This window comes from Eretmochelys imbricata, chromosome 10, assembly GCF_965152235.1.
Source record: "Eretmochelys imbricata isolate rEreImb1 chromosome 10, rEreImb1.hap1, whole genome shotgun sequence".
Taxonomy (NCBI): domain Eukaryota; kingdom Metazoa; phylum Chordata; order Testudines; family Cheloniidae; genus Eretmochelys; species Eretmochelys imbricata.
This window is the reverse complement of record NC_135581.1, coordinates 16,738,618-16,752,821: the sequence shown is the minus strand read 5'-3', so window position 1 is coordinate 16,752,821 and position 14,204 is coordinate 16,738,618. Positions and strand designations below refer to the sequence as shown.

General features: G+C 45.1%; 1 protein-coding gene across 1 annotated transcript; it reads right to left on the bottom strand.

The window, feature by feature from the left end:
• Positions 1-3,409: 3,409 nt before the first annotated feature.
• On the bottom strand, positions 3,410-11,686 carry LOC144271408 (zona pellucida sperm-binding protein 2-like). The gene is made up of 18 exons (XM_077828750.1): positions 11,640-11,686; positions 11,477-11,553; positions 11,187-11,270; positions 11,016-11,110; positions 10,450-10,611; positions 9,812-9,856; positions 9,391-9,555; positions 8,810-8,906; positions 8,526-8,707; positions 7,280-7,409; positions 6,070-6,251; positions 5,903-5,994; positions 5,677-5,801; positions 5,084-5,273; positions 4,416-4,551; positions 4,240-4,336; positions 3,669-3,755; positions 3,410-3,558 (listed from the first exon to the last, which is right to left on the bottom strand). Exons 1-18 carry the CDS (start codon positions 11,684-11,686, stop codon positions 3,410-3,412), a joined length of 2,142 nt encoding a protein of 713 aa, XP_077684876.1.
• Positions 11,687-14,204: the final 2,518 nt, after the last annotated feature.

Genomic DNA, 14,204 nt, shown 5'->3' with positions numbered 1-14,204 from the left:
CAGACAATAGGAATGAAACATCCAGTGCTTCTGGATGGCCATATCACAGCAGTAACCATGTTTGTTTTTCAGCATTGCCAGCTGGTGGGAGCTTACTGACTCTTCTTCTAAATGTGAACTTTGCCATCTTGAGGCTGAACTAATGTAATGCACTCTAGCTGGGGCCATAGGTGCTGGAATTAGGGGTGCTGCAGTACCCCCTGGCTTAAGGTGGTTTCCATTATATACAGGGTTTACAGTTTGGTTCAATGGCTCTCAGCACCCCCAATATACAGATTGTTCCAGCACCCCTGGTTGGGGTTCAGAAACCACACCAACCACAGAATGCAGTGACCTGTTTAAGGGTATTTCCTTCAGCCCTGCATGGGGATCCAGTCTGTTACCAGCTGTTAAGGTGTGGTTTTGATCTACAATGCCTTAAACAGTTATGTCCTGAATACCTCAGGGACCACCTCTCTGCCCACATTTTACAAAATTAGTTAAACCTAGAAATTGTGATACCAGATCAGATGAGTGATTCACATAGTCTAGTAGCTTGTCCCTGACAGTGGGAAGAATCCATGTGATAGACTGTTATGGCAGAATTTGCCCATAGGTGAAGTTTCTTCCTAACCCTGGGCAGTCAGCCATTGGCATTCCTTCCAAAAATGTGATCTATCCTCTCTAATGTAACAGAAGATGCTTTCATTACCCACAGAACTGCTCAGTTCTTTTCTGAATGCTACTAATCTTTTGGACTCACTGATAGCTCATAGCAATGAGTTTCACAGATTAATTATGAACTGTGTAAAAAAGGCATTTCCTTTTTTCAGTTTTAAATGTGTTGCTTTTCAGTTTCACTGAATATCCCCATCTCCCTGTATTATGAGAAAGAAGGTAAATCAGGTCCTGCTGCTATTCCCCCTCTCTATACCATCAGTTATTTTGTAGTTTATCGAGCATGTCTTTTCTCTGAACAATCCCAACTTTTTCAGTCTCCCCTCCTTGCCCTCTAAAATTGTGAGATCGCTCCTCAACAGCTGAGATAGTCAAAGGCAACCAAATTACCATCCATCTGGTTTCATCACAAGAGCCAGGGACTGAAGTCAGGACATTTCTGGTGAGCAGCTATTCAATGGTGGTATGTACTTTTTTTATTTCACCAGAGGCCTGAAGAACATTTTCAGATATTCTTAATTACAGGTGCTTGCATTGAGCTATCATGCCTCATCTCAAATTTTATCCTAAAGCTCCCCTTTTAAGAGAGACACAGGCTGTGAAAATGAGCTTGAGCCAGTTGCTAGTGGTAATGGACTGCTTTTTCCCCTCTAGTTGTCTTTAAAAGGGTAGGCTCTAGTACACTGGAAATCAATCACAGTAACTACGCCCCATGCTTTGAAAGTGCCCTGAATCAAACATATCAGTTTGAAATAACCACCTTGAAAGGGTGCAAGTTCTTGATCTGCCATTTGTGTAATGTTGGTATTTTTCTTTGATGTAGTATAAATGGAGGTTTTAAGCTTGTGTTGTTTTAAATTCTAGGCACTTTATCAGTTGTAGATAATATTTTGCTTCAAAATGAAGCCTCATACCTCAGCTGCTCATAGCCCATACTCTGTTCCCTGTCTTGCCTCCCTAATTATACATCAAGAATCCCTTGACCTGGACATGAAAGTTATGAGCTAGAAGGCAGTAGGCTGGAGGAGATTAACATCTTAGTTTCATAGAAAGAATAAATCAACTAAAGTAAAATGCTGAATATGAAAGACTTCCCGATTTGAGTTTTTTAGAAATTCCTTATTCAAAAATAAGCTATTTGAGCCTAATAAATCTCATAAGGAGCCCACCTGGGTTTGGAGTCTAATTTTACTGTCATGTTCTTTTTAATTGGACAGGCTGTTTTATACTTTAGCAGTGGTGGTGCACAGCATGCCAGAGTTAGTCATGCAGTATTGATTTAATACTAGACTGTTCATGGTGACAAATTTCATCTTCCTCGAGCTTTATTATTGCTATTGTACTTTATTTCCATAGTAACAGTGTTCCTGCCTGCCCCAATTCTTGCAAGTAAATAAATTGTCTAATGGTAGGAGGAAAGTAACAAGGGTTTTAAGCTCAAAACACAGGAATGTCAATGCTAGTGCAACATACAAGACCTCAGCTAATAAACCTGGTGTTATTTTTTTAATAAAGGTGAAAACATTGGAAATACAAAAATAGTATATTATGTAGACTTGTATTATGGCATGTCTATATGACAAAAAAAATCAAGTTGATAGAAGTCAAAACTAGCTGTTATTACAACCTTGTGTGAAAGTATTAATTTTTCTGGAAAAAATGGAACAAAAAATTCATTCAATCTTTCCTAAGGAGTTTCAAGCAGCTCAGATCAGCCTCCTTGTACTATTGCCATTTTGAAAATTACATGGGCTTGCTGTGTTCCTAGTTTTACCCCTCTTGACTTGAGCTTTTCCAGTTCCACTATCTCATTTTAAGATTAATGTACCAGTTTAAAGAGGTCATCTTCAATATTACTAGCATAAGTCAAGCAGAAATAAGACTACTCAAAGAAAAAGCAAGCTTATCTTCTAGACAGAGACACTGGTAGCCTTTGTCAGATCATTAGCACAGCTAGTCAGTGACCAAGGACCACCTTGGACTTCACTTATGGCAGCCTGCTCCTCAAGGTACTATGAGTATTCTCAGTCAAATGGGTTTCAGTAGGAATGCTCACTGCCTTACAAGATTTGGCTTCTGTGCCAGCATAACACCTATTGACAGCAATGGGAGTTACAGCCCCTGGGAGTAGAGAGCCCAAAGATGCTCAAGATTTCCATGAGTCTTATTGCAACAGAAGGCAATTCTTAAAAGATTGCTCACAGCTTCATGTTCCTGGCTTCTGACTAGAGTTGCTCTTTTGTACATTATATAGTGTTACTTAAAACTAGAACAGTTCAGTATATGTGTATAACCCCTACCCACCCTGATCTGTATTGCTGAATGCACATGTAAACATACTGCCTACAACTGTAGGCAGAGCTGTGGGCTTGCTGCAATCCACTTCCATCTATAATCATGTCCATTAGGGTGGATTGGATCAAACACTACAGCAGTAGACCACCATCCTTGTCTAGAGGCAAACTCATGTGCCAAGATCAATGGCAGGGCCACTTCTGGACATGCCTCCCCACCATGAAGAGTAAGTACCTATGGACAATCGAGTGTCAGGGGAAGAGTTACCATGCTCATGCAGCATGATCTTGAGATATGTCACAGCCCAGGCAGTAAAATTTTCCCCCCTCACCTCCCAATCCAGGCTTTAGAAATGCTCATGACTGAAATCAGTTAAAGGATCATGATAGAAATTTTCAGAATAAGATTCCACTATGAACTAATGCATCATGCATATAGCAGTTTATTTTGTCACAAGTCATTTAGTAACACAGTTTACCATTACAGCTTTTGTCCTCTTCAGATTAAGGAGAGCCACTAACACCAATGAAGTTGCCATCAGGCAGAGGATCACAGTAGCTGCTGTTGCAACAGTGGTCCATGCTTCTTCTCTCAGTTGAGTCTCTTCTATAGAGAAATAGGGTAGAACCACAAATTTGTGACCAGAGTATTTTGTAATAAGCCTGAATTAGCACCAACATGCTGTTAGGTAAGGGAGAAGAGCATTTTTCCTATACCTTGGGTTGAAGGCCATTCATCTGCTACAAAGCTAACAGGACCAGGTAAGCTTGCTACTCCAAAGTTCTGTGCTTGCATCACAACATCTGCAAAAGATCAGTCACCACAGATTAGTTGAGTAATGGATTTCCATGTACTAAGCTAACTGGCTATAGTCCATTTCTGTGCTCCTCTGGACAGAATTAAAGGTCTAAAATTTGTGACTAAATAAAATACTTGGTTTAGTCTGGGAAAAACTGAGGGGGTACATAACTGGACAAGATCACTAACAGCCTTATAAATACTTGAAGACTTTGTGCACAAAGAGACAAATAAGTCATGGGCTTCAATTGAAAAGCCTCCCGAATAACGGCAGTTAAGCACTGAAGCAAGTTATCTAGAGGGTGTGCAGAATCGGTCCCTGGTGGTTTAAGGACGATGGTCATGAGACTATTTTATCCTGCCTCAGTACAGGGGAATGGACTAGATGTAGCATTGGAGGGGACCTCAATAGGCCTTTTTGAAATTGTGATTCTGGTATGGTACACTGTGTTCAGGGGGACATTCCAGTTGTCAGTGATTAGATCCTACCTCGTTTGTTTCTGGCTGAAGGAGGACATTGTGTTGAACACAGAGGGGAGTCTGGATGAAGTTTGTCACAGAGAAGAGCACTGCAGTGGAAGTACACCTACAGCAAAGATAAGGGAGAGACATTTGGAGCACAGGAAGCCTGAGCCTTTAGCTAGTGCAAGAGGGACTGCACTTACTAGGCTAGTGAGAGCCTTGTCACCCGCTACAAAGGCAAAGGTCTTCACTTCAAATCTCTGGCGATAGTTGGGATAGCTGACTGCTAGGCCCACTAGATGAAATGTGGTTCTGTAGTTATCTAGTTCATAGTCACACCTATAAAAGATACATTTAGAAAGTCATGGAGGGGAGGGGAGGGGAAGGAAGGAAGGCAGGCAGATTTTTTAGAGAGGTCAGAATTGAAATCAGGTAGAGAAGGGAGTCTTTGAAAGTTTGCATCATTAACATTCAAGTTTAATATTTAGTACATTGCCCAGGAGAGAGAGAGAGAGATCCTCTGCACTGTTTCAGAAGAATCTGCCTGAACTCGCAAGCCTGCATTAGGACAGCAACTCATTTCTAGTAGAGACAGATTGAGTCACTCAGTTGTGAGCCATTAGAGTGACAGTTGGCATTTACACACTTTAGTCCTTGAGCATGTGCACTCTCAAATGTCTAGCTTGACCTTAGGCTAGAGCAACCTACACTTTGTGGTCAGATCATAGCCAGACAGCAACCCTTTGCTCCTACATCTGTGTGTGAGGAACATTGCGCTCACAGCTCCAACAAGCCTTCGCTTAGCACTTCAGGGAAACACTTGAGCAGGCCAGCCTCACCCATGTTCCTACAGGAGTTGGACTATACCTACCCATCCACAACAATGTTCCACCGGGGCAGAGAGCTTGGATCTTGCGATGTTGTTGCCCAGCAGTCATCCAGTACCAGTCGGATGTTGGGGTCATTGCGGTTCAGAACTTGCACTTCCAAGAAGATTGGTTGCCGCAGATATTTCACAATAGGGTACTGGTCGTCACTGTAGGGCTGCATGTAGGAGTCATCTGAAAAAACCAAGGACGGCAGAGTTGACAGCCCAGTTCGCAATAGGTAGCAATCTCAATCTAGAGAGATGAAGCAGCCAGCTATGTAAGAAGTCTGGTACTGTAGGTGCATAGAAGGACACAGCTAGTGAGTGCTTTAGTTGAACTCCTTGCACAGGGAGAGAAAAAGCCTCCTAAACTCAACATCCCTACTGGATTCCCCCATAGCAAGAGGCTCTATTAAAACCTAGCCTGCCAGGTCTATGTCACAGGCCACCAGTGATGGAATCATGCCACACCCAGATATCAAAAGGTCTCTGGGTCTACTGCTCTGGACAGTAGGGACTGAAGAGCTCCTTTGACTATGGAGGGAATCACTTCATTTCTGCCCTGGACACAATTTGCGGCTAGATGCAAGCTTTACCTGGATAGATCAGCAGGATCAAGGAGAGAGGACCCTGGTTTATTGAAGAAACTGGAGGAGGGAGACTGCTTATCCTTACGCTCAGGGACGCATCACCACTTTTGTAGGTGCACACTACGGTCAGCCTGAAAGACAGAATGCGCAGCATCAGCTTAGCTGGCAATTTGCAGTCAGTCACTTTGCTTAGTGTTGCGATGGGCTGCCACCAGCAGAGTTGTGGACTGACCTGAATTCACTGTCCCTAGAAATCCTGCGTGGCGGTTGATCTGCCCACAAGGCACGCACTTCATTCTCATAAGTTGTCCTCTCGCCTTCAAACTACAGGGGATAAAGGAGTCTTAGTGACTGCCCTGCCACATGAGCGCCTTTCGCAGTCACTGTCCTGACACTTACCCTCTGCCTTGTCCCACACCTGTTCAGTGGGACGTGAAACCGAACCATGTCATTTGAGGGAGACTTGAAGACTGGTTTGCATGTAGGATCTCTTAGCCTGATGGTATCCAAGTCTAGGGCTGGTTTTGTCCTGTCACTCTGTACTTCAAAGTCCATGTAGCCATCCTGAGTGCACACAGCAGCTGAAACATTCAAGGAATTGGGATGGGTTGCTGTAGGGGGTTCCTGGACATGGGGCTATGGCAGCTCCTGCCTCAGTTCAGTGAGGGACTAGAGTATTCTGAGCTGTGTGCACAGGGGCCCTAACTGTCCTAGGAGGAGAAGTTGTCCTGAGCCTACTGGATTGTAGTATCTCCAGTTTGTATTGGATGAGCTGGAGGGCAAGGATCCTGCAACAGCTCATGCCAGGAGGCTCAAGGACCCAGAGCTGCTGGCAAGCAGTGCTCTATGGCTTAGATGAGGGGGAACCAAAACCTGAGACTAGGCTGGAAACATTGCATTAGGAGTTGTTTAGGGCAGGCTGGGCAGGAGAAGTGGTATGGCTCCAGGTCAAGATTAGTGGCACTGTAGGTTGGGGGACAGCTGGTGGTGAATTCTTTTCTGCAGAAGAGAGCTAGCAGCTGCTGGGGAGCCAGGAACTATAGGAAAAGCTTATGAGATGTTCAGTTGTATGTGGGGCTGCCTACCTGCCACCTTGGAGGTGGGGGCGTGCAAGAGGGGAGGGAGAAGGAGGAGGAAAGCAGTTCATTTTACAGTGAACACAAATGCACTTAGATGATCAGACACCGAAGACTCCCTTCCACTTCCAAGGAGTGGATGTCCAGAATAGCTAAATATGTAATCAGATACATAGGCCTGAGACGCCCCACCACCTAGGAAGGGGCATCCATTTTAGATTGAATTAGTGTGACTTGGCATCTTTATAGTGGAGCCCATTAGTTGCTGAGAACCACCCTACATTGTAAGTTTTGCTTGCCAGCTATTAAGAGTTTACATCAAATATATCAACACTTTTAGCCATATGTTCACCCAATGAATCTTGGGCTGTGCGCTGCAGTTTGAGGTCCACTCATGTTCTCCTGTACGGAGGAGAATGACAGCCAGCTTCAGTATTTCATGCTCAGCATGATGAAGTCTCATTTGTAGGCCAGTACTTCTGGGATAGCTGAACCAGCACAGAATGAGTTGACAGAAGTACATGTGGTCTTACCTATTGGTGCATGTTGATCACAGGGACACTCTGGGTAAGTGACCATTGACACCATTTCTCCACGGAAGTTGAAAGTTAGCCTTAGAGATGCTATGTATGACTGAAGTCCTAAGCAGCTCTCCTTGTACAGCTGGAAGAGAGGGAGGCAGGCCGGCCAGAACATTTGTTATTTAAGACAGCTGGAAGTCTGTAATGGTAATTTTAGTTATTTATGTTTGCTGGTAAGAGGACCATGGCAAAGGTAGCCTTTTGCCCAAGATCAGACACTCATTTAGACTGGACCAATCTAGCCAGAAATATTTTGCTTGGATTAGCTATTTCTTACTCCAGGAGATTGAGTAGGCTGGTTTAGAAGTAGAAATGAATGTAAAATTTACATTCATAACTGATTTAGAGTGTCATCTTTAGGAAAGAGATATTTAGACCTTGTCCAAAGCTCAGTCAATCCTTTAAGTATATATATTTGGCTCTGCAGAGCCAGACTAAGTAGTCCAGCAGCCTGGGTTCTCACAACTTGAACTCATTTGTGAGCGTTAGAATACAGCAGGCTAGGTTTTATTCTCAGAGTCATCCCCGACCCAGAGATCTCACATAAGCAGCACAATCTACAGGATACTGAATACCATCTCTATCTAGGTATATTAGACCAAACTCCTCATTCTATCCATGGGGGTATTCTAATTTCTTGAGAAGAGCAATAGCCTTACAGATCATTCCAGGGAGAACTGCCAGCCTGGAGTATTGTGGGAGTAGTAGACAAGTTGCCTGTCCAGGCTGCAGAATGGTAGAGCTAGTGTCATGTTACCAAGACAAGAGAAGGTCCAGAACAAGTAGCTCAAGTCCAGTGCAGTAGCAAGGGGTAGTTTGTTGTCAGGAAACATGGCTTGAATGTTAAGCAAGGAAGTACTTAAAAAAACCCCACACATTTGGAAAGGGCTATAGAGAGGGGGCTTGTATTGCAGTAATGGAGATCAGATTAGTGCCTGAAAAAAGTTAGTGGTTTATTTGGACATTGCCTGGTTGTGAGAGTTGAGGGAAAAGAATCAGATGGCAGCCACATAACGGCTGCCAAAGGTACAGATACCTACAGTCTAGTCCAGTCCTATGGCTTGGAACAGACTCTGCTGGTAGGACAGCAAATCTGATTTTGTAGTTAAGCCCTTTCTATTGCATCTATAGTTTGCATTTCAGTTACATTTAGGAATGGTCATAATTGGAGTCAGATACTAGTTTGTAGGGAGCTTACTCTGGACTTCAGGATTCTTTTGTTGATGTGCAGCTTCACGCCCCTTCTTGTGTCCAGAGCAATTCCATTTGCTTGGAGTTGGGTCATGGGAATGTTTCTGTTGTCTATACTCACAGCAGAGAGGATCCCTGGGAAAGCTGGGATGGCAACAGTCATGTGTGTGGAGTTACAGGTTGCTGGGCCTGCAAGAATAGCTTTGTTAGTGTCCAGAGACATTTTAAGGTACAAGTCCCTCTCGGGTCAGAGGAGGGACCAGCTTCCTCTGTGAAGAGGGGAAGTTCTACCTGGTGCACAGATCATTCTTGATTCCACAGTTAGCCGCTGGTCAGGAGGCCCATATGAAAGCTTGAGTGCCACAGTGTATAGCATCTGGTTGTCTTGCTGCAGAGGACAGATACGGTCGAGAACAGCAGGTTATTCACAGTGCAGTTCCCAGTGCCAGGTATAAAAGAAGCCTATTAGGACTCAGTAAGCCAGGCTGTAGTTCTGAAGAGACTTCAGAGGTTATGAGAAGTCTTGCAGGGCATGTTAGCCACTGGAGCTACACCCTAGCCGTTTCACGTTACTCCTACACAGGAGTTCTTGGGAAGGGTGTACAAGCTCCATTCTAGGCCCTCATGCACCACATGGATTCATAGCCAGAAGTCAAGCTGCAGCTGTTTCAGTAGGCAGGTAGCTCTCACACACTCCCATTTCCAGATGCCCTCATGGACTGCATGTAGAGTCAGACTAATCAGACTGCCCCAATACCTCAGACTAGTGAGCCTCAGAAGTCTGAGACTTCTCATGGTGTCTATTTATAGACACCATCATTTGCCTCTGGCAAGTTTTTCCTTTTGGCCTCGAGACAGTCTTGTCCACCTACCTTGTAAGAGGTGACTCCAGTTGCACCAAAAGAAACCTGGAAGATTAGGTTGTTGCTGTCAGCTAGGAATGTATAGCCTTGCTGCATGGCTTGCCTAAGGCTTAGCCTGTGTGTTCGTGTTCCATCATCTACGGACAGTATCCAGGCCATCTGAGATTCTGTAGTCTGCAATTTGAGACTTCTGGTCAGTCAGGCATTAGGCTTTTCATTACCGAGCAAGGGGGTTATTGTTCTTATCTTTAAGAAGTGTTAAGACTGCTGTGAGTGGCAGCTTGGCTAACCAACACGAGAGAGATACTGAAGGGTCCAGTTTGCTACGTTAGCAAGCATCACCAAAGTGGCAGTTTCTACATGCAGCAGTTCTACTTTAGAGGCATGTTACTTTGCACACCCAGCCCCCATTTTGACCGACGTTTCATACCATGTGTTCATCAGCAAAACTGGGAAGGAGTCTTGGAAACACAACCTGAAAGAGAACGGGACAGCAGCTGACTTCAAAGCACACTGTTCAAAAAGAAGGGGATACCAAGCAAGCTTTCCATGGTGAATGGAACAAGGAGCCTATAACCAATTAGAGGAATGGAAGCTTTCGGGGAGTCTTCTGAGGAAGTGTGCTGCAGTGGCTAGAGGCCTGGCTTGTTTCTGGAAGAACAAGGTGGGGAAGCAGCAAATGCTGTTCTCCCCCTGTAGTTTAGTGCACCTGTGCCCAGGTTGACAGCTACTGACCATTAGCCAATAGAGGGGTCTACATAATTCAGTAAGCTGTGCCAAGCCTAGCCAGGGAAGCCCTTAGAAGTACACAAAGGAGGAGGTAAAGGTAACTAGCTAGAGTTTTTACAAATAAAAAGGCTAGTCTTTAATCTGAGTCTTCCCAGAGATCAGGAAGGGGAAAATCCACTATCCTCCTGCTAGTCAGTCTTATTTCCTTACTCCCACCACCCAAAGAGAGTCTACAGACACATCTTCAAGATTTGACTGAGATGCCATTGAGGTGTCAGACTCCGCTCTACAGCTGAGAGCAGTTCCCTTTCCAAGGGATTGTCCAACTGCCCCACTTACTGCCATGAAGTCTTTAGTACAGTTTGTAGCTCCTGTAAAAATAGTAGGGACGACTTCATCTGCTTGAAGAGAATCACAGCCAATACTGTAGGTTACATTCTTGTCCCTTGCAATGGTTTTGTTGAGCACCAGCAGCTCTAGTCTCAGCTGGTGTTGGCCATGCTATAGCAAGAGAACACATTGGTCAGAATAAGACAGTGGCACAGTTTTACATTACTAGATGTTGCCTCAGACCAGCAATTAGAGCCAACCCTCAGAGGCCACATGTTCAAGTTGAGAATTTGCTTCAGCTGAAGTTGCTGTCTATAGAAGAGGCAGGGTTAGTTTTTAAAAATGGCTGTATTTGCATCCTTACTCAAAGGAAGGAATTTGATTTTTGGGAGCCATTCGATTTGTCATTATTACATGGAAGCACCGCCTCAGTGGGTGCTCTGGGGAGAAGGAGTCTTCCAGGAAAGAGAGATGGTACATTACATGACCCAACACTGTAGTTGGGTCACTTAGGAGGAGTCACTTTGGAGCCTCTGTCAAGTGAGCATGTTCCCAAAGCAGAGGGACAGTTTTACCTCTAGTCTGGTGCAGTTCACATACAGAGCAGTTAGAGTCAGCCTCTCATGATCCACCATGTAGTCACAGTCTACAATCTCTTCACCACTTCCATCTAGAAAGAGTAAGCTGGTCAGCTATGCTGCTAGAAGTTGCCTTGAGAACCTAGCTAAACATGCAGCAATACATACCAACTACATGGACCTGCCAGAAGTTGCTTCCAAGCTCTCTGGGAAACCCAATCAACATTTTGTCAGTGTGACAAGACACCGTCCCTACAAGAGGAAGCGAGCAGTCTGATATCAACTCCTTGCAACACAGGATAGGAGACAGCATACAGGCCGTTAGTATGCTAAGACCCACTCACTCCAGCAAATGGAGAGGAGAGTCACCCCAGGGTCAGTAAAACTATCCTATCAGCTTCAAGGAAAGTCCACTCCTGCCCCCCCTCCAACCACGATCAGGGGAATGCCCTGGTTACCTGGGAAGTCTAGAGCCATGGAACTAGTAACACCAGCTGTCAAGGGCACTATAAGGCAACCAAGTAAAAGAAGCAGCCTGCAAACAAGAGAGAAGATGCTCAGAAGCCAGCACAGCAAACAGAACCCTCCCTATACACAACCCTATGCAACCCACCCACTTACCACATGCTGTAAAAGGACCAGCCTAGCTGTAATACAGGCAACCTCATGGCTCAGAGTCAAGCCACCCACATGAAGACACCAGAACAACTCAGCTCCTTACTCAGCTACAGGGGTTATATAGGAGGGGCTGCAGCCCCAGCACACCAGCAGCTCTTGGAAAACACCTGGGATGCTTCCTCAACACCTGCTAGCAGCTGACTCTGAGGCTGATGGTTTGCACCTGGCCCTGTTCTGTGCTGCAATCAGTGAAGAGGGGCAGCTTAGGGACAAAGCTCCTCTTTCAAGGGGATTTTATGCCCCTTTGCACAATTTTCTGTTTCCCTTCACTTTTAAGATTACTTTTGGGATCCATTTTTCCTTTCACCCTGCTCTTCCACCGCCTTTCTCCCTCCGCTAGAAGATGGAGCAAAATAGCTGAGGAGCTAGAAACAGACAAATGCTTTGTGTGGCAGCCTTAAGCTCCCCTAGCCCTTTGCCCCTTACCAAGGAGAACACTTGGCATTGCTGGGCTCTTCTGCCCACTAAAACAGCCATGGGGTGGCTCAGCCATGGGGTTTGTAGGTCACCCCACGCTTGGGAACTATCCTTAGTAGCCCCCGCCCGGGAAATCTTCATTGCCAGGGTAGTTCTGTTCAGGAGGGACAGTTTGCCCAATATCTAGTTTGCCATAACTGTTACCAATGTGAACGAATCCTCCCAACCCTCGGGGAAGTAGAGGAATGGTTGTCGTCAGTATTAATCTGTATGATGGAAAGGCCTAGAATCACACTGTTAAACCCTATTCTATTGATGGGGAAAAGTGAGACACAAAGAGATCAAGTGATTTGGCCAAAGCGACTTCATTAGCATTTGCTTTATGGTAGCACTTTGCCCCCCACTCCTCTATCCTCCCGTGATCAGGGCCCCTTTGTGCTAGGTGCTATCGAATGCAGTGAGAGACAGTCCTGCCCCAAAGACTTCACAATCCAACGAGACAAGACAGAAGAAGGGTGGGAGAAGGGACGTATTATTATCCCCATTTATACAGACAGGGATCTATGTTACAGAGTGATTAATGCTAAGGTCACACAGGAAGCGAAGAGAGGAGCTAGCACATGAACTCAGGTACTTTACTTGAAGGATTGGGCCACAAGTCAGTGGCGGAGCCACAGAGGTATCCAGGGTCCTGTTACCTAGTTACCTCCGCTGACCACTAGACCAATATTGAATGCAGTCCCAGTTCCACAATTATTATTTATTTGTATTACCATCGTGCCTTGGAGCCCTCATCAGGGACCGGGACCCCATTGTGCTAAGCACTGTACAAACAGAACCAAAAGACAGCTCCTGCCCCAGAAAGCTGACAGCCTAAGTATAAGACAGGAGACAACAGAAGGGCACAAACAATCAGACAGGTGAATACAAGGAAACTAGGAAACAGGATTGCTCAGCATGGTAGGCAGTGGTCTCAGCACTCCAGCGGCCTACGTGTTGTCAAGTCTTTTGTAGGCATCACAGGAAAGGAGACTTTGAGGAGGGATTTGAAGGTGAACAATGAGGTGAATTTGTGATGTTGATGGGGAGGTCCTCCCAGGTGTGAGGGGCAGCATGGGAGAAATCACAAAGGTTCTTGTTTCAAAATTTAACAGGTAAGACAACGGAGGCACATTTTGATAGTGAACTCCATAAAGCAGCTCCAACACCAGTTGGACAAGGTAGATCTCTGCTCCAAAACTAAAACAAAGAGTGGAGGAAAATTCAAAGTTAAGGCTGGCATCTCTTTCGCAAGGTAGGATGGCCCAAAACCTCAAAGGTAATTCCCATTGAAAGAAATGGGAGTGAGGCACCTAAATACCTTTGGGGATCTGGGCCTCTCTCTCTATCCTAGCTTTGAATGTCATATTTGTTCCCCAAGAAGAAAAAGAAAAAGGATTTGTAAGGAAACGCCAACAGACCTTTAACTGCAGTGGTAGGAACAATGCTGCTCTAAAAATCCTTCAAATATCCATCTTCCTAAAAAGTAGCTTCGAAAACACACAACTTCTAGTGCCTCACTTTTATTCAGAAACCAATGAGTCCAGATAGGCTTAGTTTAATTCCCCTGCTAATAATGCATTCATTGTCCAGGCCACTTCCCTGCAGAAATGAATTATGTGCCTGGCTGCTCCCATGATGTTCTTCACCGAGGGACAGGTCCTGCAACTTGCTGCCACCCCTTAGCAGTTACTGGCTTTATCAGGCACTGAGGGTACTTGGTTACTTGCACAGCTGGTTCCTAGAGTGTCTGTACTACTTATTAATCAGATGGAGCTGCAGTTTTCAACCTGGGGTCCACGGACCCCTGGGAGACTGCAGACTATGTCTAAGGGGCTCAGGAAAGGTGACTATGAACAGTTTCAGATCCCCGAAAAGGCATTCTGGTTTTCTGATTAACCAAAAGTATGTGAAAGTGTGTGTATTTGCCTACAAGTCAAAACCTGGAAGTGTTGTCATTACTACAGACGCCCACAGTTTCATGCTCTTTCTCATGCCACATCAAATGCTGTGCTGAGCACATGCAACATTGATAGTTAAATCCTCTTCAGT